The 23,390-nt window shown below is 44.7% G+C and overlaps 1 protein-coding gene across 2 annotated transcripts in view; it reads right to left on the bottom strand.

The window, feature by feature from the left end:
• Nucleotides 1-23,390, bottom strand: part of NCOA3 (nuclear receptor coactivator 3) — a 137,725-nt gene that overhangs the window by 35,126 nt on the left and 79,209 nt on the right. For both annotated transcript variants that reach the window (XM_066623433.1, XM_066623434.1), the window contains exons 4-5: nucleotides 18,376-18,452; nucleotides 595-702 (exon numbers count right to left, since the gene is read on the bottom strand). In XM_066623433.1, the coding sequence (XP_066479530.1) occupies nucleotides 595-683 (89 nt within the window). In that variant the 5' untranslated portion in view covers nucleotides 684-702; nucleotides 18,376-18,452. The remainder of the gene's footprint in view (nucleotides 1-594; nucleotides 703-18,375; nucleotides 18,453-23,390) is intronic.

The raw sequence follows: 23,390 nt of genomic DNA, 5'->3' as shown, positions 1-23,390 counted from the left end.
TGGCGGCTGCAGCCAGGGGGGCCTTTGCTCAGCTTCGGCTGGTGCGCCAGCTGCGGCCGTACTTGGATCGTGCCACCAATCTTGCAGTTTTATTCTTTATTGTAAACCACAATGAGCATAGAAAGAAATAAGATATAAGCATTTAAAGTACTAGGTTTTGGTGTGAAAGTAATGCCTCAAGAAAACACACTACATTTGCTTGTAATTAAAAGATCAGCAACGGGAACTAACTGAGCCAAACCTAACCCCCTTAGACATTACAAACCTGAGCCAAACCTAACCCCCTTAGACATTACAATTCCCACTCCACCCTACCTGTTGATATAGGCATGACAGAGAAAGGGAACAGGTAAAGCCCAGTCAGGGTAGTTTATTAACCATCATAAGAACAGTCTGAAAATCACTGCACTAGAAGATGGGGAGTTGAAGTGTTGGCAGTGAAGGTATTCTCAAATAGCAACTTTTTTGCATATAATATGCTTTGGCTTGTTTTCACATACATGATCTGAAATCTGCCCCTCCCCCCCAAAAAAACTCATTCAATATTTTAGTGACCCATAAAAAAGTATATTTTAAAAGAAATGAATTCTTTACCCTGGTCCTGGAGTATCACAAGGTAATGGCTTGCGTTTTCTTGAGTCACTGGTCATTCCATCCAAGGTGTTCTCCCCTAATCCACTCATTCTGATCACACATCAGCAACTGAAACAGTCAAGGTGTAACAAAGTTGAAGTTATCTCAAAAATAAAGCAAAGTTGTTCAAAAGCAATATAACCAGAAACTTGGTTAAATTTCCAGAAGGATAAGGCTGCAAGAGACCTTAAGACAAACTAGTTACTGTTCTCAAAGTGTACAGCGGCAATCCTCAGAGAGATCTATCATGGTAGACAAAGGTAACTTGCAACTGGCAAAAAAGTTTACTTATTGCTACCAATTTCTTTGGCAATGTGCAGAAGAAGAGAGCATTGGGTATGTTCACTTACAAACATCCTTCATTAACTGAACAGCATAAAAACTACCTAGAATAAAAACCTGAGAAGGGGTTGCCCTTGCATAGTCAACACTGCTTTCTCTTGTTCCCTCCCAGTTTGCAACTGCTCAATGAGAAGATGTCCTAGAGACTCCTGGGATTTTAAAAACAAATAGGCCATGACTATCAGGGATACCAAATTCTTGTCACCTTGAGGACCCTCATATTTCAAGTCTTCAGAATTACCACTCAAAACATTAAGAACCTAGATTAGTTCTTTGAATTTATTTACTAAGTGATCTGAGAACCTCTCCCAAAAGGACTTAATACAGGGACTCCCAAAATGAGCATCACAACACCTTCGGGCAGTGATTTTCAACCTTTTTAATTTCACAGCACATTGGCAAGGCACTAAAATGGTCAAGGCACACCATCAGTTTTTTTTGATAATTGACAAGGCATACTGTGCTGCCAGTGGGAGACTCACATCCCCCAATGGACCTAGTAATAAATGACCCTTCCCCAATTTCCTGCAGCACACCTGGGGACCAATCGTGGCACACCAATGTGCCATGGCACAGTGGTTGAAAATGGCTGTCTTAGGGTGTCGCAGCACACTCAACAGGGGTGCCATGGATGCCCCCAGTTGCCCTCCTACATGTTTCCCCAGGAGCTGCCATCTTGGATCTTCTGAAATCTTCAAAACTTGGGTGCCACCATCTTGGATCTTACAAGATTTCACCAGATCTAAAATGGCAGTGCCTGGTACCGCCAGAAAGAAGAGGCTGCAGGGGCATCATGACCCAGGTAAGCTTGGGAACCAATGACTACTAAACAGATTTAGCTTGTTGGTACAACAAAGATGAAATTTCTGTACAATTGTAGAGACTGTCACTCTTCATCTTTGCCTGCTTGGTGCCACAGGACACTTTCTACAAGAAAAATACACCATTCAAATATACCACAAAGATTAGCTAAACAGCACTGTTTTGTGCAGTCCGTGGACATTGGTTCGCCACAGGCATAACCACCATCTGGGCCACATCTCATGTTAAAAGCACGTAGTGTAACCATGAACGCCATCTGTTTGGCAGTGGCGTTGCTAGGGAGTTGTGGGGGGCAGCATGCACTGGGTGATGCAGAAAGGGAGGATTACACCACTAGTGACCCAAATCACTAAAATTGCGATTTCTAGAAATAATTCCATCACATTATATACCATTTGATGCATAATTTACAGCAGAATGCAATAAAAAACAAGAGGGAAATATCTCCATTGTAACAGAAATCATGGACAAAAAACCAGAAAACAAAAGTGCAACTAACTAAATGTACTTTTATGTAACTAAAAAGTATATTTCCTTAATTCAAAACAAAAGAGACTAAAGAGTTAACGAAATGTTATTATGACATGTCATGGAACCAATAAGGTGTTAGTTAAGGTGACACGGGGTGGGTGACACCACTAGTAGCTAAAATTGCAGTGTGTGGGAATAATACCATCATGTTATATACAGCAGAATGAAATGAAACAAACCACTTTGAAATTATTCTATTAAAAGGCATGCCCAGAAAACCAGCAGGAGCAGGGCGATGGTATATCACCACACTCACCACTCGAGTTGTTGCATGGAAGGAGGTTCATCATGGGAGTGACGTGCTGGCCTCCCACACCGGATGAAGCAAACCCTAGTTACGCCACTGCTGTTTGGTGGTTGTTTTAAGTTACATAGTAGCCACAGGGGGCAGGGTGTGATCTGAATAGGTTCTGCAGCACACATGAAGACCATATTTAATGTTTTCCTGCTGCATCCCTTAAGTTTTCTTCCCTCTCTTCTCAGTTGTTTAAGGGCCCAATCCTATACAATCCTCTCCAGACGCGTGTGGCCTCTGGGAACCAAGTGCCTCGGGAACTAAGTGCCAGGTAAGGCACGAGAGTTTAGCATCTGGGCGAGGAGAAGGCAAGTAGACCTCTGAGTTTTGGAGGAGGAGGAAGACGATGAGAGGGTAAGTGTACTCATTCTAACGCTTTGTCTTTCTAACTCCCTGTCTTCTAACCTTAACCTTACCTTTAAATCAACCTTAAATCAAAATTGAAAGTTAGTACCATAAGGGAGGAGCAGAGTCCTACTCGTGAGTAAGAGCAGAGTCCTACTCGTGAGTAAGAGCCCAAGGGTCAGGCATTTAAATCAAAGTTGAAAGTTAGCTGCACCTAAGGTAGCACCTAATCGAAGGAAGGGAGGAGGATAAAGTGGAAAGCAGGTTTTTCTACTTGTTTAAATTAAACCTATACTTAACCCAGGTTAAACCTAATCTAAGTTAGAACATAACCTAAACAGTTCAGTAAATTGGGACACAGGACACAGAGAGCAATAAATAATTTAAACAAACCCAAATAAAAACTAGCTTGAGGTTACAAAAACAGTCCAGCCTAAGAGAACAGAACTAGGAGGGAAAGAACCTAATAAGGGGCAATTCCCAACCCATTAAGAGCCCCATTAGGCTAATCCAAGCAGTCCATTCAGGAGCCTGCAGAGTAGGTTACGCCCATCAGCAGCCTTGTTGTCTTCCTGAGCTTTTGTAAACGCACCTGGGAATCTTTCAATCCCCCTTTCAATCAGGAAGGAAGGAGGGAGGAGGAGCCAGCCAGGAGTATAAAGCTAGGCCGGCCATCGTGTGAGGCTCTCTCCAGACGTGTGTGGCCTCTGGGAACTAAGTGCCAGGTAAGGCACGAGAGTTTAGCATCTGGGCGAGTTCAGCAGCAGGGCGAGGAGGCCAGGGCCCCATACACTGCCCTTCTCTTCCCTTGAGAAGAGGGCTGCTATCCAGTGTACGGTTTATAAAAGGACCCCTAAATAAAACAACAACAAAAACAACAACAACAAAAAGCTATGCAGTCAGACAGCCAGCAGCAGGGTGGGGGCTATCCAGTGTTCTGCATCGAGTGCCACATGTATGATTATATGCCTCTGGGGCATAAGTCATGGGTGTGACCTCGGTGCAAGGAGCTCCAGGGTTTCAGGGAACGTGTCCACTCCCTTGAAGCCTTGGTGGCCGACCTGGAGAAGCGCAGGCAGGCAGAGGAGGACCGTGGGGAGACTTCTGGGGACAATCAGGCTTCGTTCCAACCTCAGGCGTGCAGCTCCTCGGCTGCCCAGGTGGGAAGTCTCAGTACGGGAGGACGTCATCCTGGAGAGGAGGGAAACAATTCCCTAGGGGGGACCCCTTCTCCAGGGGATGGTAGAAACATAGAGAGGGGGGGTTGCGACGAATGTGAGGACCGCATGGTGACTTGCCTGCCTGGTGCGAAGGTTGCGGACATCACTTCTCGTCTAGACAGGCTAGTACACAGTGCTGGGGGAGAGGTAGCGGCTGTGGTGCATGTTGGCACCAACGACGTGGGCAAGTGTAGCTGGGAGGTCCTGGAGGCCAAATTTAGGCTTTTAGGCAGGAAGCTGAAAGCCAGGACCTCAAAGGTAGCGTTCTCTGAAGTGCTACCTGTTCCACACGCAGGGCCAGCTAGGCAGGCAGAGATCAGGGGTCTCAATGCGTGGATGAGAAGGTGGTGTAGGGAGGAGGGGTTTAGATTCGTTAGGCACTGGGGAACGTTTTGGAACAAGCGGGGCCTGTACAAGAGGGACGGGCTCCACTTGAACCAGAATGGAACCAGACTGCTGGCGCATAACATTAAAAAGGTGGCAGAGCAGCTTTTAAACTGATCCCTGGGGGAAGGCCGACAGGAGCCGAGGGGCATCCGGTTCGGGACTCCTCATCCCTATGGGATGAGGATGGGGAGGTTAGAGTACAACAAGACAAAGGCAGAGTAGGAGAAGAAATTGGGAAAGGTAGCATGATGGGATGTGATAGACGGTTTGGCACAATGAGAGGATGCGGGGACAAAGGAGCGAATAAGCAGCGCTTCCTGGGGCATTCCGTGTACAAATGCTTTTATGCGAATGCCCGAAGTCTACGAGCAAAGGTGGGAGAACTGGAATGTCTGGTGACAAGGGAAAATATTGACATAGTGGGCATAACGGAAACCTGGTGGAATGCGGAGAATCAGTGGGATACCGCAATCCCGGGCTATAAACTCTATAGGAGGGACAGGCAGGGGCGTGTTGGAGGTGGGGTGGCCGTTTATGTTAAGGAAGGGATAGAATCCAGCAAAGTAGAGATTGAAGGTGGGTCCGACTCCACCGTAGAATCTCTGTGGGTTAAATTACCAGGCTTGTGCAGCGATGTAATACTGGGGGCGTGCTATCGTCCTCCAGACCAGAAATCGGATGGGGACCTTGAAATGAGGAAACAGATCAGGGAGGTGACAAGGAGGGACAGGGTTGTAATCATGGGGGACTTCAATTATCCTCATATTGACTGGGTCAATTTGTGTTCTGGTCATGATAAGGAAACTGGATTTCTTGATGTGCTAAATGACTGTGGCTTAGATCAGCTAGTCACGGAGCCCACCAGAGGACAGGTGACTCTGGATTTAATATTGTGCGGTACGCAGGACCTGGTTAGAAATGTAAACGTTACTGAGCCATTGGGGAACAGTGATCATGCTGAGATCCGTTTTGACGTGCACGTTGGGGGAAGAATACCAGGCAAATCTTTAACAAAAACCCTTGACTTCCAACGGGCAGACTTCCCTCAAATGAGGAGGCTGGTTAGAAGGAGGTTGAAAGGGAGGGTAAAAAGAGTCCAATCTCTCCAGAGTGCATGGAGGCTGCTTAAAACAACAGTAATAGAGGCCCAGCAGAGATGTATACCGCAAAGAAAGAAGGTTTCCACTAAATCCAGGAGGGTGCCTGCATGGCTAACCAGCCAAGTTAGAGAGGCTGTGAAGGGCAAGGAAGCTTCCTTCCGTAAATGGAAGTCTTGCCCTAATGAGGAGAATAAAAAGGAACATAAACTGTGGCAAAAGAAATGTAAGAAGGTGATACTGGAGGCTAAGCGAGACTATGAGGAACGCATGGCCAGCAACATTAAGGGGAATAATAAAAGCTTCTTCAAATATGTTAGAAGCAGGAAACCCGCCAGAGAAGCGGTTGGCCCTCTGGATGGTGAAGGAGGGAAAGGGGAGATAAAAGGAGACTTAGAGATGGCAGAGAAATTAAATGAGTTCTTTGCATCTGTCTTCACGGCAGAAGACCTCGGGCAGATACCGCTGCCCGAACGGCCCCTCCTGACCGAGGAGTTAAGTCAGATAGAGGTTAAAAGAGAAGATGTTTCAGACCTCATTGATAAATTAAAGATCAATAAGTCACTGGGCCCTGATGGCATCCACCCAAGAGTTATTAAGGAATTGAAGAATGAAGTTGCAGACCTCTTGACTAAGGCATGCAACTTGTCCCTCAAAACGGCCACGGTGCCAGAAGATTGGAGGATAGCAAATGTCACGCCTATTTTTAAAAAGGGAAAGAGGGGGGACCCGGGAAACTATAGGCCAGTCAGCCTAACATCCATACCGGGTAAGATGGTGGAATGCCTCATCAAAGATAGGATCTCAAAACACATAGACAAACAGGCCTTGCTGAGGGAGAGTCAGCATGGCTTCTGTAAGGGTAAGTCTTGCCTCACGAACCTTATAGAGTTATTTGAAAAGGTCAGCAGGCATGTGGATGCGGGAGAACCCGTGGACATTATATATCTGGACTTTCAGAAGGCGTTTGACACGGTCCCTAACCAAAGACTACTGAAAAAACTCCACAGTCAGGGAATTAGAGGACAGGTCCTCTCGTGGATTGAGAACTGGTTGGAGGCCAGGAAGCAGAGAGTGGGTGTCAATGGGCAATTTTCACAATGGAGAGAGGTGAAAAGCAGTGTGCCCCAAGGATCTGTCCTGGGACCGGTGCTTTTCAACCTCTTCATAAATGACCTGGAGACAGGGTTGAGCAGTGAAGTGGCTAAGTTTGCAGACGACACCAAACTTTTCCGAGTGGTAAAGACCAGAAGTGATTGTGAGGAGCTCCAGAAGGATCTCTCCAGACTGGCAGAACGGGCAGCAAAATGGCAGATGCGCTTCAATGTCAGTAAGTGTAAAGTCATGCACATTGGGGCAAAAAATCAAAACTTCACATATAGGCTGATGGGTTCTGAGCTGTCTGTGACAGATCAGGAGAGAGATCTTGAGGTGGTGGTGGACAGGTCGATGAAAGTGTCGACCCAATGTGCGGCGGCAGTGAAGAAGGCCAATTCTATGCTTGGGATCATTAGGAAGGGTATTGAGAACAAAACGGCTACTATTATAATGCAGTTGTACAAATCTATGGTAAGGCCACACCTGGAGTATTGTCTCCAGTTCTGGTTGCCGCATCTCAAAAAAGACATAGTGGAAATGGAAAAGGTGCAAAAGAGAGTGACTAAGATGATTACGGGGCTGGGGTACCTTCCTTATGAGGAAAGGCTACAGCGTTTGGGCCTCTTCAGCCTAGAAAAGAGACGCCTGAGGGGGGACATGATTGAGACATACAAAATTATGCAGGGGATGGATAGGGAGATGCTCTTTACACTCTCACATAATACCAGAACCAGGGGACATCCACTAAAATTGACTGTTGGGCGGGTTAGGACAGACAAAAGAAAATATTTCTTTACTCAGCGTGTGGTGGGTCTGTGGACCTCCTTGCCACAGGATGTGGTGATGGCATCTAGCCTAGACGCCTTTAAAAGGGGATTGGACAAGTTTCTGGAGGAAAAATCCATTATGGGGTACAAGCCATGATGTGTATGCGCAACCTCCTGATTTTAGAAATGGGTTATGTCAGAATGCCAGATGCAAGGGAGGGCACCAGGATGAGGTCTCTTGTTATCTGGTGTGCTCCCTGGGGCATTTGGTGGGCCGCTGTGAGATGCGGGAAGCTGGACTAGATGGGCCTATGGCCTGATCCAGTGGGGCTGTTCTTATGTTCTTAATTTTCCAGTGTTGGTGCAGCAGTGCCAATGGGGCATGCACTGTATCCTGTGATGGTGGGACAGTCACAGAGGCCTCCTCAAGATAAGGAAACATTTGTTCTCTTACTTCAAGGCTGCATCAGTGCTGGAAAGTTGGAAAGGATTGGGCCCTAAGTTTCCCAAAAACAGTCAAATTATTTGTTTTAAAAAAGAATCAAAAAACAGGTAGTTTGGCCCCAAATATAGGTCTGATTTGTTCTACTGACTCCCTTGTAACCCAATGTAAAAACTGCATATTCTAATACAAAACAAATGTTTGATTTTTTGTAACAATTAAATTTGATTTTTTAAATCAAAACTGATGACAATTGGAAAACCAAGAAATAGGATTCATGGAAGAAAAACAAATTGCGAGTTGCACACTTGCCACTAGACGGCAGGACAGCATCAAGAAATTAGACAAGCAGCATGCAAAAATAGTAAATCAAACACACACCCTTGCACACACAAAAATAGGGATGCTTTTAACAGAGGGTAGGAGAGCAAATACCCTTAAATTCAGTCATGCAAAAGGAATAGGTCATGACCTTTTGCCACTTATATGCTTTGTAAGATCTTAAATGTCTTCCCCTCCACAAATCCAAAATCTTGAAGTAATATGGTAAGATGAATGAAGACTGCAGTATTTGGTGCTGCTCTCATAGCAACTACATTTCCAAGCAGCCATACAGTTTTGCAAAGCTAGAAGCTGCCATAGAAAGAGACAGGAAGGACACAAAACAATATAAAGGGCTGGGGGCACAACGGAAGAAACCTCAATGGAGGGATGGATGAAGTAGAGTCAGAAAACTAGTTGTTTTTAGGATAAATATGCACTCAACACAAATGCAGTAGGGAATTCATATAAACATGAAACCACAGTAAAAAGGAAAGCTGAACTTTCCAGTATAACCAGCTTTAAGTGTTATGCTCAAGAATACTTGCTGCATACAAAAAAAGATACAGAATTGTGTTAGAAATGGATAGTTTCTTGAAGATACTGGACAGCAGCAAGGCTGAAAGTTTGTTCTCACATCCCTATTGTAGCCTGTATGCTCTTCATTAGAGGACCAAATTTCATTATTCAGACCTTTTAAAAACAAGGGCTGTTAAGGAGATAAGTTAGTATTTCTGTGTTTTATTCCAACTCTGGTTGTATTTGGAAATGAAGAGCAACTTTCTAAGGAATGGGAGTGATCTGAAACAAGAAATGTTCCCTTAAAATGGCAAGTCTATTTCCCAGGCAACAGTGCTATAATATATTCAGTGCAGACCTCCATCATTTCCCAATAATACTGCTATCATTTCAGCAATGGGGAAAGCCATATGATGCTTCAGTCAATTTGCCAAGGAAGCCCAGAGGTGCTGTTCCCCTATTGCTTACAGACCTACACCGAAAATGCTTAGTGATAATTATTTTTCATGCAATAAGAGGCCTTCACAACTGAACCAATTATCCGATGCATTATTAATGCAAAAACCACTCATTAAAAACAGAACAGCAGCATTAATCTGTCAGCTATGGAGGCAAAATTTCAGTAACATACCTGCCCTGCATCTGGAGGTTCAATGTAGCCATCATGGTTAATAACCACTGACAGACTATAGTCCACTATGAATGTTTAGAATCCACTTTAAAAGTCACCTAAGCCAGTGAATAAAAACACCCAACCCCTTCACTAGGGTTGGTGTCACCCAGTCTGGTCTCATGGTGTCACCCCCATTAATTTTAACTAATGAACAGTACAGATAACCCAATCAATCAGTAAGCAACAAAAAACAAACAAAAAAAACCAAAAAAACCAGTGGCCCCCATATCAAAAAACAAAAGACCATAAGTGACTTTTTTGCCTCTGAGGTTCAATCTTAGACATCAGTGGTCTCTGCCGGGCTCAGAGGACCCTCCAAAGTTGAGGGGAGTGGAGCAAGAGGATCTGACAGAGCACTGAGAGGGGACAGCAAAGGGCAGAGTACTGCCACCTAGGGATTCAGACCAGCCAAGCCGGAGGGCACAGCAACCTTTGTCAGCTGCGCAGGGCTTCCAATATAGCTGTGCAGCAGCACAGTTTAAAGGGAAGGCTAGTCAATAACAGGCCAGGCTAGCCAAGACAAAGCCGAGGCCTCAGATTTTAAACCTGCAGAGTCAAAAAAATAATAATGGAAACAGCTGCAATGCAAACCAAGTGCACCTGAAACCAGACAACATCCTATCATTTTCACTGTACTTGAAATAAAAAAGGCTAATAAAAATTATAGGACAGGAATTCTATCTTGTGATGGATCTCAGAAAATGTTACATGCACACAGGCAAAAGCTCAATACTATATTACAGTATACAGTAATTTAGATCACATGAAGATAATTAGAAATACCTAGTGTTCGAAAAAAGGCCACTACCCTGTAAAAATCTGCCTCACAACCTTCTTGCTAACTTGTACAAAACTTCAAACAATTACTACAAACAATTCAAACAATTACTACTTGTGACATTTACTTCAAACATTTACATCACAATTACTACTTGTGATATTCTGGGCACAAATCAAACTGATGGCCGAACATATCACAGCACTTGTGATTAAGTGTTGCCACTCAGCAGGAATGAATTCCAGTAGAAATGTGGCTTAGTGCCAGATGCCAAGAAGCACTGTGGATTTCATGGATACTGTGACAACCATGGATCAGTTTCAGATAATATCTGTTCTCATGCATTGGGCTGGGCATCCTTTCGATCAGTCAGTGTCCAATATGCCCAATCTGGAGAGTCCAATCTGCCCTTTCTGGAGGAAACCAATTACCTATACCCTTTTAAATCTGGCTCCAGACTGAAATTTGGACAGAGAAAATGATGGCTAGTTCCCGATTATCTAATGCTGGGATATGCACAGAGGGAGTGCACCCTTGTTGGTTCTGTTGAACTTTTCACAGGCTTTTGATACTACCACCCATGATATCCCATGATCTACAGGCTGGTAGACAGTGCTGGGGGAGAGGTAGCGGCTGTGGTGCATGTTGGCACCAACGACGTGGGCAAGTGTAGCTGGGAGGTCCTGGAGGCCAAATTTAGGTTTTTAGACAGGAAGCTGAAAGCCAGGACCTCAAAGGTAGCGTTCTCTGAAGTGCTACCTGTTCCACACGCAGGGCTAGCTAGGCAGGCGGTGATCAGGGGTCTCAATGCGTGGATGAGGGGTTTAGATTCGTTAGGCACTGGGGAACGTTTTGGGACAAACGGGGCCTGTACAAGAGGGACGGGCTCCACTTGAACCAGAATGGAACCAGACTGCTGGTGCATAACATTAAAAAGGTGGCAGAGCAGCTTTTAAACTGATCCCTGGGGGAAGGCCGACAGGAGCCGAGGGGCATCCGGTTCGGGACTCCTCATCCCTATGGGATGGGGAGGTTAGAGAACAACAAGACAAAGGCAGAGTAGGAGAAGAAATTGGGAAAGGTAGCATGATGGGATGTGATAGACGGTTTGGCACAATGAGAGGATGCGGGGACAAAGGAGCGAATAAGCAGCCCATTCTGGGGCATTCCGTGTACAAATGCTTTTATGCGAATGCCCGAAGTCTATGAGCAAAGGTGGGAGAACTGGAATGTCTGGTGACAAGGGAAACATTGACATAGTGGGCATAACGGAAACCTGGTGGAATGCGGAGAATCAGTGGGATACCGCAATCCTGGGCTATAAACTCTACAGGAGGGACAGGCAGGGGTGTGTTGGAGGTGGGGTGGCCGTTTAAGTTAAGGAAGGGATAGAATTCAGCAAAGTAGAGACTGAAGGTGGGTCCGACTCCACCGTAGAATCTCTGTGGGTTAAATTACCAGGCTTGTGCAGCGATGTAATACTGGGGGCGTGCTATCGTCCTCCAGACCAGAAATCTGATGGGGACCTTGAAATGAGGAAAAAAATCAGGGAGGTGACAAGGAGGGACAGCGTTGTAATCATGGGGAACTTCAATTATCCTCATATTGACTGGGTCAATTTGTGTTCTGGTCATGATAAGGAAACCGGATTTCTTGACGTGCTAAATGACTGTGGCTTAGAGCAGCTAGCCACGGAGCCCACCAAAGGACAGGTGACTCTGGATTTAATATTGTGTGGTACGCAGGACCTGGTTAGAGATGTAAACGTTACTGAGCCATTGGGGAACAGTGATCATGCTGAGATCCGTTTTGACGTGCACGTTGGGGGAAGAATACCAGGCAAATCTTTAACAAAAACCCTTGACTTCCAACGGGCGGACTTCCCTCAAATGAGGAGGCTGGTTAGAAGGAGGTTGAAAGGGAGGGTAAAAAGAGTCCAATCTCTCCAGAGTGCATGGAGGCTGCTTAAAACAACAGTAAGAGACGCCCAGCAGAGGTGTATACCGCAAAGAAAGAAGGGTTCCACTAAATCCAGGAGGGTGCCTGCATGGCTAACCAGCCAAGTTAGAGAGGCTGTGAAGGGCAAGGAAGCTTCCTTCCGTAAATGGAAGTCTTGCCCTAATGAGGAGAATAAAAAGGAACATAAACTGTGGCAAAAGAAATGTAAGAAGGTGATACGGGAGGCCAAGTGAGACTATGAGGAACGCATGGCCAGCAACATTAAGGGGAATAATAAAAGCTTCTTCAAATATGTTAGAAGCAGGAAACCCGCCAGAGAAGCGGTTGGCCCTCTGGATGGTGAGGGAGGGAAAGGGGAGATAAAAGGAGACTTAGAGATGGCAGAGAAATTAAATGAGTTCTTTGCATCTGTCTTCACGGCAGAAGACCTCGGGCAGACACCGCTGCCCAAATGGCCCCTCCTGACCGTGGATTTAAGTCAGATAGAGGTTAAAAGAGAAGATGTTTCAGACCTCATTGATAAATTAAAGATCAATAAGTCACCGGGACCTGACGGCATCCACCCAAGAGTTATTAAGGAATTGAAGAATGAAGTTGCAGATCTCTTGACTAAGGTATGCAACTTGTCCCTCAAAATGGCCACGGTGCCAGAAGATTGGAGGATAGCAAATGTCACGCCTATTTTTAAAAAGGGAAAGAGGGGGGACCCGGGAAACTATAGGCCGGTCAGCCTAACATCCATACTGGGTAAGATGGTGGAATGCCTCATCAAAGATAGGATCTCAAAACACATAGACAAACAGGCCTTGCTGAGGGAGAGTCAGCATGGCTTCTGTAAGGGTAAGTCTTGCCTCACAAACCTTATAGAATTCTTTGAAAAGGTCAACAGGCATGTGGATGTGGGAGAACCTGGGACTTTCAGAAGGCATTCGACATGGTCCCTCACCAAAGGCTATTGAAAAAACTCCACAGTCTGGGAATTAGAGGACAGGTCCTCTCATGGACTGAGAACTGGTTGGAGGCCAGGAAGCAGAGAGTGGGTGTCAATGGGCAATTTTCACAATGGAGAGAGGTGAAAAGCGGTGTGCCCCAAGGATCTGTCCTGGGACCGGTGCTTTTCAACCTCTTCATAAATGACCTGGAGACAGGGTTGAGCAGTGAGGTGGCTAAGTTTGCAGACGACACCAAACTTTTCCGAGTGGTAAAGACCAGAAGTGATTGTGAGGAGCTCCAGAAAGATCTCTCCAGACTGGCAGAATGGGCAGCAAAATGGCAGATGCGCTTCAAGGTCAGTAAGTGTAAAGTCATGCACATTGGGGCAAAAAATCAAAACTTCACATATAGGCTGATGGGTTCTGAGCTGTCTGTGACAGATCAGGAGAGAGATCTTGGGGTGGTGGTGGACAGGTTGATGAAAGTGTCGACCCAATGTGCGGCGGCAGTGAAGAAGGCCAATTCTATGCTTGGGATCATTAGAAAAGGTATTGAGAACAAAACGGCTAGTATTATAATGCAGTTGTACAAATCTATGGTAAGGCCACACCTGGAGTATTGTGTCCAGTTCTGGTTGCCGCATTTCAAAAAAGACATAGTGGAAATGGAAAAGGTGCAAAAGAGAGCGACTAAGATGATTACGGGGCTGGGGCACCTTCCTTATGAGGAAAAGCTACGGCGTTTGGGCCTCTTCAGCCTAGAAAAGAGACGCCTGAGGGGGGACATGATTGAGACATACAAAATTATGCAGGGGATGGACAAAGTGGATAGGGAGATGCTCTTTACACTCTCACATAATACCAGAACCAGGGGACATCCACTAAAATTGAGTGTTGGGCGGGTTAGGACAGACAAAAGAAAATATTTCTTTACTCAGCGTGTGGTGGGTCTGTGGACCTCCTTGCCACAGGATGTGGTGATGGCATCTAGCCTAGATGCCTTTAAAAGGGGATTGGACACGTTTCTGGAGGAAAAATCCATTATGGGGTACAAGCCATGATGTGTATGCGCAACCTCCTGATTTTAGAAATGGGTTATGTCAGAAAGCCAGATGCAAGGGAGGGCACCAGGATGAGGTCTCTTGTTATCTGGTGTGCTCCCTGGGGCATTTGGTGGGCCGCTGTGAGATACAGGAAGCTGGACTAGATGGGCCTATGGCCTGATCCAGTGGGGCTGTTCTTATGTTCTTATCCTTCTGGATTACCTTCCTGCAATGGGATTTTGGGGGCCCTGTTTTACTGTGGATGCAGTCCATCGTGGAGGATAGGTTCTAGAAGGTGATGTGGCCCTCAGTTTGGCTGTACTTGTCGTAAGAGGCGACTAAACAGCCACCGGGTAGATGGGACTCGTTAGCCTGGGAGAAGGAAAACTCTGATCGCAAACCTCCACTGCCTTGTGGCTACATCCAGTTATGGAAAAGGCTTCAGGAGTCAACCTCGACGCAAAATCCGGAGCCAGAGTCCCTGAGGCAGTTCATGGCTGAACACAGTCACGTTCTGGAAACTCCTGCAACGCCGCTGGAACCAACCGTATTGGCCTCTGCCTTTCCATTGGACCATTTCAGCGACGTGGAGAGGGGGGATTTGCTGCATGGGAAACAGTCTATCCTCCATATCTACTTTACCCAGGCTTCGCGCACTGGAGAGGACACTCTGTTCCAGAACCACCATTCAGAGCGCGATACCATAGTCTTCCGAGACTGAAGGATGCCAACAAGAACCTTAGTCATTGGTCAACAGTGTGCCAAAGGTTTCTATTCTATTCTTCATACTTTTTAATATTTATGTGAAACTGCTGAAGAATGTCAACTGGGGATTGGGGTTAGGTGTTGCCAACATGCAGATTACACCCAGATCTATCTCTCTTTGCCCATCTTGTTCCAGGGAAGCTGCGGAAATCCTGGAGCATTATCAGGAAGCGGATGGGGTCTGGATGACAGCCAATAGGATGAGATTAAATCCAGATAAGATGGAGATCCTCCTGATCAGTAAATGCTCAGTGCAACTATTCTATTGTCCACCTATTCTGAATGCGGTTGTACTTCCCCTGCAGGAATGGGTGCACATCATGGGAGTGCTCCTGGTCTCACAGCTCTCCCTGGAGAGAAGTGTGTGGGGAAAGCAAGAAGTGTGTGTCTCAACGTATCTTGAGACAGCAACGCACAGTTCTTAGCCAATTAAACCAATTTAGAGAGTACCAAATCATGGTACCAAATCACCACCCTGATTATGCCAGTGCATCAGCTCAGGGACTCCGACCTCCTCTGACCCAGGTCAGAGTAATGGTTGTGTGAGGGTGAGACTTCTCCATAGTACAACTACGGAACTCCCTTCTGGGTGTGTTAAGAATTGTCCCCTCCTCTTGGCTTTCAGCAAGGGCTCAAAACATTTTTATTTTACCAAGCTTTTGAGAGATGTGCGTTTTGGATGTGTGCTTGGATGTGCTGGTGATTGCCTCCCATGTCTCCGTATGATGCTTGCTGCTATTCAGTTTTCACGTTTTCTTTTTTATACAGACTCGTCCAACAGTTTCTTTTACTAATTTTTTTTCCATTGTATTTATTGTTTCTATTGTAAGTCTAATTGTATTTTTGTGAAACTTGTAAACCACCTTTGGCAAGGGAAAGATGGGATATAAATTTCTCAGATATACGCCAGACACTGAGTTAGGTATTGGGTGGATGAGACCAACAAGGTAAAATAAAATACAGACAAGACAGAGGTTGATGTGATGGTACATGGCCTAGACACTTTTATAAAAGGGGATTAGACAGATTTTGGAGGAAAAGTACATCATAGCTTACAAATAACAATGGTATAAGAACATAAGAACAGCCCCACTGGATCAGACCATAGGCTCATCTAGTCCAGCTTCCTATATCTCACAGCAGCACACCAAATGCCCCAGGGAGCACACCAGATAACAAGAGACCTGCAACCTGTTGCCCTCCCTTGCATCTGGCATTCTGACATAGCCCATTTCTAAAATCAGGAGGTTGCACATCATGGCAACCTCTGAGGTTCTACAGCAGGGGTGGGCAAACCCTGGCCCACAGGCCATTTGCTGCCCTCAGGGACTCCCAACCTGGCCCCCAGGGAGCCCTCCATCTCCAACGGGCGCTCAGCCCACTGGAGACCCACCAGAGCCCTCACTGGCCCAACACAACTGCTTGTTGCAGTGGTAGAAAGGGAACTGCTGGCCCAATAGAGCTCTTGTGCTCTTGCTGAGAGTTCTGAAGAAACCCTGCCCATTCGGAAACATGAGGAGTACAGGGATGCCACAGCTGAGGCCAGTGTGGATGGGGGTGAGAAAGCACAGGTCAATTTGAATGTGCTGCTTGAGTTTGCATGTGGGAGGGGGGTGCTGAGAGACAGAGAAATGTGGCCGATTGAAAGTGCTGCTTTGTAGTTTGTGAATTGGGAGAAACGCGCACTGGGCAAGTGAGTGAAGGCACTTAAAGAGCACATGCACATGTGTGTGTGCAGGGGGGGTTGGGGATACCGAGTAGAGGAACTGGCTGGGCAAGCTCCGAATGAAGGGGAGATAAGGCTGCAGCAGCTGCTAGGTGTTGGATTCCTTTGCCCAGTCTCTCTTCTTTTTATTTTTTAGAGAGGGGGGAATTGAAGCACACTTGTTGAAGGTACATCCCTGACTTGTCCCAAGTGCATCAATTTATGTTTCCATGCGTTTGATGAATTTTCCTGGGCGTTTCCCCCCTCCCCACTTTCCCTCCATTGTAAGTGCTTTTGGGGTGGTTGGCAGGATCCTTCCCCCCCTCCACTTTTCCTTCATTGTAAGTGCTTTTGGGGTGGTTTCCTCTCTCCCCCATTTTTGAAAGTGCTTATTGACTGGTATGCCAGATGAGGAGATCCTTTTCTGGTGGGAGAAATATTGTGACCAGCTCCGTGGTATGTCAGATGTCCAAGTACGTGCTATGTTGGTTTCTTTGCTGCCTGCAACCTCCTTCACTCTGCTGTTTCTCTCCAGGCGCATCAATGCCTTTTCCTGCTGTTATTTCCACCACCACCCCCCATTCTTGCCTTGGTTCTATTTCTGTTTTTAAAAAATTGGAAGTGCCTGGTGCCTCCCATTTCGTCGCTTGGTGATGCTAATTTCATCCCAAATGTATCTGCTTTTACTTCTTTAAAATTTTGCTCTTTCTGGTGCGGTGGGGTTTTGGGCAGCACGGCTTCTTTCTGGGTCTCCCTTTTCTGTTTGGAAAATATTAGAAATCCCTGGCGTTTTCCCACTTCATTCCCTGTATCTGTTCTTTTTAATTTTACCATGTTTTTCCTTGCCTCTGACACAGTTGTGACACAACCTACTTTATGTTCTGGGAGAGGAAGAGTGTGGCCATCAAATCCATGGGCTAGGTTTGTCGTCTCTGCTGAAATCAAATTCCTAAGCATTCTATGTTTTTCCTTGCCTCTGATAAAGTTATGTTTCAATTTGTGCTTTATGTTCTGGAGGGGGAGTCTTGTGCACTCTCAGAGGCATCTGGTGGGCCACTGGAATACATGAAACGAAACTAGATGGGCCCTTGCCTGATCCAGTAGTGTTGTTCTTATGAGCTCCAATCTGTGACTCCGATTATAAGCTTTAAAAGTGCTCCAAAGTTATCCTAATATTTTAAAATTTATGTTTGGCCCTACTGCTTTTCAGGGTTTCTGAGATTATACTTCCCCTGTACCATTGGATCTGGTGACACTGAGTGAGTTTTCGCTTGTACACTGCCTTCCCCATTTTCTCTCTCATCTGCTCTAACCTCCTCTATTCTTTGTTAACATAAAAACTATCAGGAACTATATGATAGTTAAAAACAAAAACAAACCAGCCTGTCTCTATTCACAGCTTTAGACTTTACATTGCAGGATCCAATAGTTTAAAACTGTCCCAGCTGAGAAAAGAGCAGGTGGAATAGTCAAAAGCGTTAACATTTACAAACATAAGAAACAACCTAGGTAATATTCTGTTCATTTCAACAGAAGAGAAACAATTTTACATCCCAGTGATTGTAAAGGGAAAACTAAGCATGTATTTAAAATATTTCCAATTGAAATAACTTGGCATACCCACAGATGTTACACTTATAGTGAAAACTTAATGAAAATATTTTCACAAGTAAATTTTGGATTTCCACTCAAGTCACTTACGTGTCCTTAAAACTCAAGCAGATATGGAAGATTTTTCAAAGGCCCATCAAGAGCAGTAGGCATTGTGGTGTCACATTCTGTTAAAAGAAATGCAAATAAACTTCATGTAAATGGAAAAGGTGGAAAATCACTAGAGTCAACAAAGCATCCAGGTATCCAGACATTTAGCTCACATTTTCTGCCATATTTCCAAGTACTACTTTCATTCACAATGGACACAGTTACTGATTTTTATTTTTTTTTATTAAAAAACAACTCCTTGCTTTTACTTCAAATTTTATTTGGACAATGAGACAATTTAGCCTAGCGTATAGGACTCTCTTTACATCATGTCACTCTCTTGCAAGTCTTTAAAGCAGGCTACATTAATCATGTGAGGATGGCACGGAAGAAGTTGTTGCTGCTGTTGCATCAGCGACCACTGTCACTTTCAATAAAGCAGAAGATGATAACTGTGGAACAGCAACATACCTTCCCATTCAGTTTCAGACAACCTGAGCCAGTGGTACCACTGGGGTTTGAGTCACCTAGCACAGGAGGCCAGTGCATCACTCCCATGATGGACCTTCTTCCATGCAGTAGGCAGGGTAATGCTCTGGGCACTGGGAATGGTGGTGCACCATTGCCCCGCCCCACTGGTTTTTTGGCTATAACCTTTGATAGAATCAAGCCATTTCAGTACAGTTTGTTTCACTGTGTTCCCCATGACATTATGCATCAGATGATATAATATGATAGTATTATTTGAAAATACCAAGATTTAAAAAATTTTGGCCAGTAGTACTGTTAAGGCCTGCACACCCCCACAACACCACTAAACTGCGCTAGGAAAGAAAATATTGTATAAGAGGTAAGGCCCTAGAAACTATGCACATGGCTCAGCTCCCATTCCCTTCCTATCCACAGTCTACTCTACCCCAGACCAGGAATACCAATGCCTTCACACTTACCCTTCATTTATCAGAGTGGTGGAAGCACTGCACTTTGGAAAAGTTAGCAGTCTACAGGCCAGATCCTATTCAGCACAAGGGGGAGGAGATATGTTCTGCTACCACCTAGGCAGAAAAAGTAACCTCACTAAAATTTTACAGGGGCTTTCCATTAAAAGTCTCCCATTATATGTTTCCCCACATTTAACTGCCAAACTAGACATAAAAATTCTCATGCACATGTCCTGTATTGCTATATCCTCACCTGCATATGTTCTTACCCCTCCAAACTCTTAAAGGGATATTATTATCGCATTTGACAATTCTGACATTGCTAGTTGTCATTAACTGAAATCACTACTGCCTACTCACCTACCTCAGTATCAAATGTTGCCTCACTCCTCCTGTAGTGGTCAAAGAGCCATTGCTCTCAGCATTAACTCTACCAGTCACTGTAGGAGGAGGTGGTAGTAGTAGTGGCCGCAGTACTGGACAGCAAGGGGAGGATGGTGAGGGCATAACTCACTCCTGCAGCACTGCTACTGCTTCCTGTAAAGGCCACAGAGATAATGCCAGGCTCACAGCATTCCCTTGCTGGCAATTAGAGGAGGAAGAGGTGGTGGTCCTGTGTGCCAAGGGAGAGAAGTAAGCCTTCCCCATCCTTTTGTCAGATGCTACAGAACAAGAAGAGGATAGAGCTAGCCTGGACTCCATGAAGTCAGCAGCCTGGGGGAAGTGGAGGGTGGGCACAGGGTACCCACCAACTCAACAGCTCCTCCAATTTGCTGATAGACATGACGTTCTCAACCCACGGTCAGGCTAACCCAGGCTACCTCAAGAGGAGATGTGCTTGTTTCTATGTGTTCAGGACTGACTGCCATTCTCTACAATTCTTACCCCTACCTTACTCTATTGTTTTTGATGGATAGAATTTCTCTCTTTCAGTCCTATCAAGAGCACAGACATACATATGATCAACATCAGTGGGTTGTCAAACTTTCTAGCACCAGGATCCACTTCTGAGAATGACAATCTGTAGGGAACCCCCCAGAAGTGATGTCATTCTCCTGGAAGTGACATCATGGCTGGAAGTGACATCCTCGAGCAAGGAAATTTTTAACAACCTCCATACAACAAAATTAAAGCAAATTAAAAATACATCAAATTAAGGGTGCAATCCTAAACAACTTTCCAGCACTGGCACAGCTCTGCCAGTGGGGCATGTGCAGCATCCTGCAGTTGGGGGCAGTCACGGAGGACTCCTTAATGTAAGGCAATATTTGTTCCCTTACCTCGGGGTTGCATTGCCCTTATGTCAGTCCTGGAAAGTTAGGATTGTGGCCTAGGTAAATTAAACTCTCCTAAGCAGTCACTGAACTTCTTTAAATAAATTCCTCAAATACCCCAAAAGCTGCAATCCTATTCACACTTATGCAGGAGCAAGCCCCATTGACTATCATGGTTAAAAGCATATACATAGTAACCTGCCAAAAGTATAGATCTGTCACATGCCCCCAATTGCAATCACATACCATGGTAGGATCAAGAGTAATATTTTAAAAAGAAAACTCACATCGAAATGAAAGGGTACCCACCTGAAATTGGCTCATGAGCCATATACTGGGTCCCCCACCTACAGTTTCAGAAACAATGAACTACATTATGGAGGAAAATTCTCCTTCATATGATTTTTCAGTGTTAAGTCCAAGTTTTTTGTTCCCTAACCTTGATTTGTAAAGGGAGCCCCCCCCCCCCCAAACATCTTTCTGGATCTCTATAAAAGCAATACATTTTATCTAAGACAATAATACAAAACAATAAATGGAATAAATGAAAACTTGTTACATTTATTCCCTGTCTTTCCACCATGACATTCAAAGCTTGGGTAATCTCCAGTGCAGGCAGTGACCAGACCCAAACTTGATTCAGGAAGGTCACTGCAAACTGGGCCTTCAGATCATGCCTCAGGGCGTCATTTTATAGCTTATCCTTAATAGTAAAAATTCTGTTTTATTTTCACACATGCACAAACTCCGGATGCGTCAAGGACATGGAAGAAACCTAATAAAATAACATTATTTATATAAATAATCTCTGAATATGATATATCCCAATAGACCAGGAACATAGTGATATTGACTGTAAATAAACAAAAGAACTGACAAGTTCCAGGTCTCTACCTTTGAAGTCAAAATTTAGAGGTTGAATTTTAAGGTCTTTTGTTTGTCTGCTAGTCAGTATGCAATCTTAATAAGTTACTATAATTCTCTGTAAGAGAAGTTTTGAACAACAGCTGTGTGTTTGAATTGATTTATTTAAAATTGCTTGAAGCGCTACATAAAACAGAGACCATTCAAGCTAATTAGAAAAATAAATTGCTCTTGGGAAATATTTATGAGGCATTAGCATGTAAAAAGCATACACTATGGTCCTTTCCAAAATCTAGAGTTTCAAAATTGATACTTCTACTCAGACTTGTAATTACTAGTTGTCAGGTTTAGAGCTTTGTACAAGCAGATAATTCCTTAAGAAATTTAACTCAGGTCTTTCATATCAACCAGTTGCACACGCATTTGCATGCAAGTTTAACCATTCAGTTGACAACATTGACACTAGCTTTATTCAAATGAACTAACATTGCCAATTAAAGGGGTGATTGACAATATGATCACGTAAAGATAAGAATCAAGACTCAACTGTCTCCTAATTACATACCTCTGTAAAGCTTTTATACTAAGCAACTTCCATTAGCCAGGCAGCTAAAATATGATTTTAAAAATCGGAAGTATTACTGTGGAAAACTAGAGAATTACAATTAATTTAATCATTGCAAAAAAACAGATTCGTTGCTGAAATTACCTGTTATGCACAGCAAGGACACAATTAAACACACAGAAGCCATGTGTTAAAAAGACCTTGGCAACCAGAACACCAAAAGAACAGTTATGTTTGGTTATTGCAGTGAATCAACCTCTGACTGGAGAGAATGGAAAAAGATACTTTCCATGTGAAGCAACATTTGTACGTGAAGTAAATAGGACATACTCCAGAACATCCCATCCTCTTTCCTAAAGTTGAATAGAGTAAGGTGGGAAAATATCAAGAGAGAACATTTTGAAATCCCCAGGATCGCAACGCTAAGGGGGGCTGCAGGGACTGGGATGTACTTACCAGTTCCTGCAGCAGCCTGTCAGGGGTGCGGGGAGCCCTGTGCAAGCATCTGAAGAGCTCCCCAACATTCCAAAAGTGAAAGTGGAGCGCGATCGCTCCGCTTTCACTTTTAGAAGGCTGGGGAGCCCTGAAGACACTCACGCGGGGCTCCCCGCACCCCCGACAGGCTGCTGCAGGGACTGGTGAGTACATCCCAGTCCCTGCAGCCCCTCTTAGTGACACGATCATGAGGATCACTGCCTCCCCCCCCTTGGCACAGCACAGACTGTTCCTTGCTCCCTTCACAATAATCTCAAATTCAGCCAATACAAAATATCAGACTACTAAATCTGACACACATGCAGGTGGAAAGCTGCCCAGCAAGTCCACCAGAGTTGTATGAACCTTCAGGAAGCCTAACAGTAATTAAAAACCTTTATAATAGAGAGACTAAAATATATACTGCAACTTACAAAAGACACAAGTCATCTGAAAGCACAGCTGAGCAGCAGACTCTACTAGAAAATTCAAGATTTCCTTTAAAAAGGAGAGCTACTGCCCAACTGACAAAAATTTAAATAGTGCCCAAAGAAAAACAGGAAACCAGACAGAGAAGAAGCCAATAGGATCATTAAATGACAAAGTTGTAAGCAGCAAAACAAATTCTTTCCATCTGTCTCCACTGCAGATGTTCGGAGTGTGTCTAAAGAACTAACAAACAGAAGCCCTCAAAAGTGTTTTTTAGAATCAATTAACAGGTTGCCAAACCTGGCATTCAGTAAGGACTTCAAAGTACAGTGTTCAAATTATTGATATTCAGACTGATGTAACAAAAAGGGGACCAGAAATGTACACTTTTGTCACCCTAATAATTAAACCAGGCAACTTTATTGGTAATTATTAGAGGACAATATTAAGACTTAATTATAATTAATG

The sequence above is a fragment of the Tiliqua scincoides genome, chromosome 4 (assembly GCF_035046505.1).
Source record: "Tiliqua scincoides isolate rTilSci1 chromosome 4, rTilSci1.hap2, whole genome shotgun sequence".
NCBI classification, from domain to species: Eukaryota; Metazoa; Chordata; class Lepidosauria; order Squamata; family Scincidae; genus Tiliqua; species Tiliqua scincoides.
Note: the sequence above shows the minus strand (reverse complement) of the source record. Positions and strands in the feature narration are given on the sequence as shown.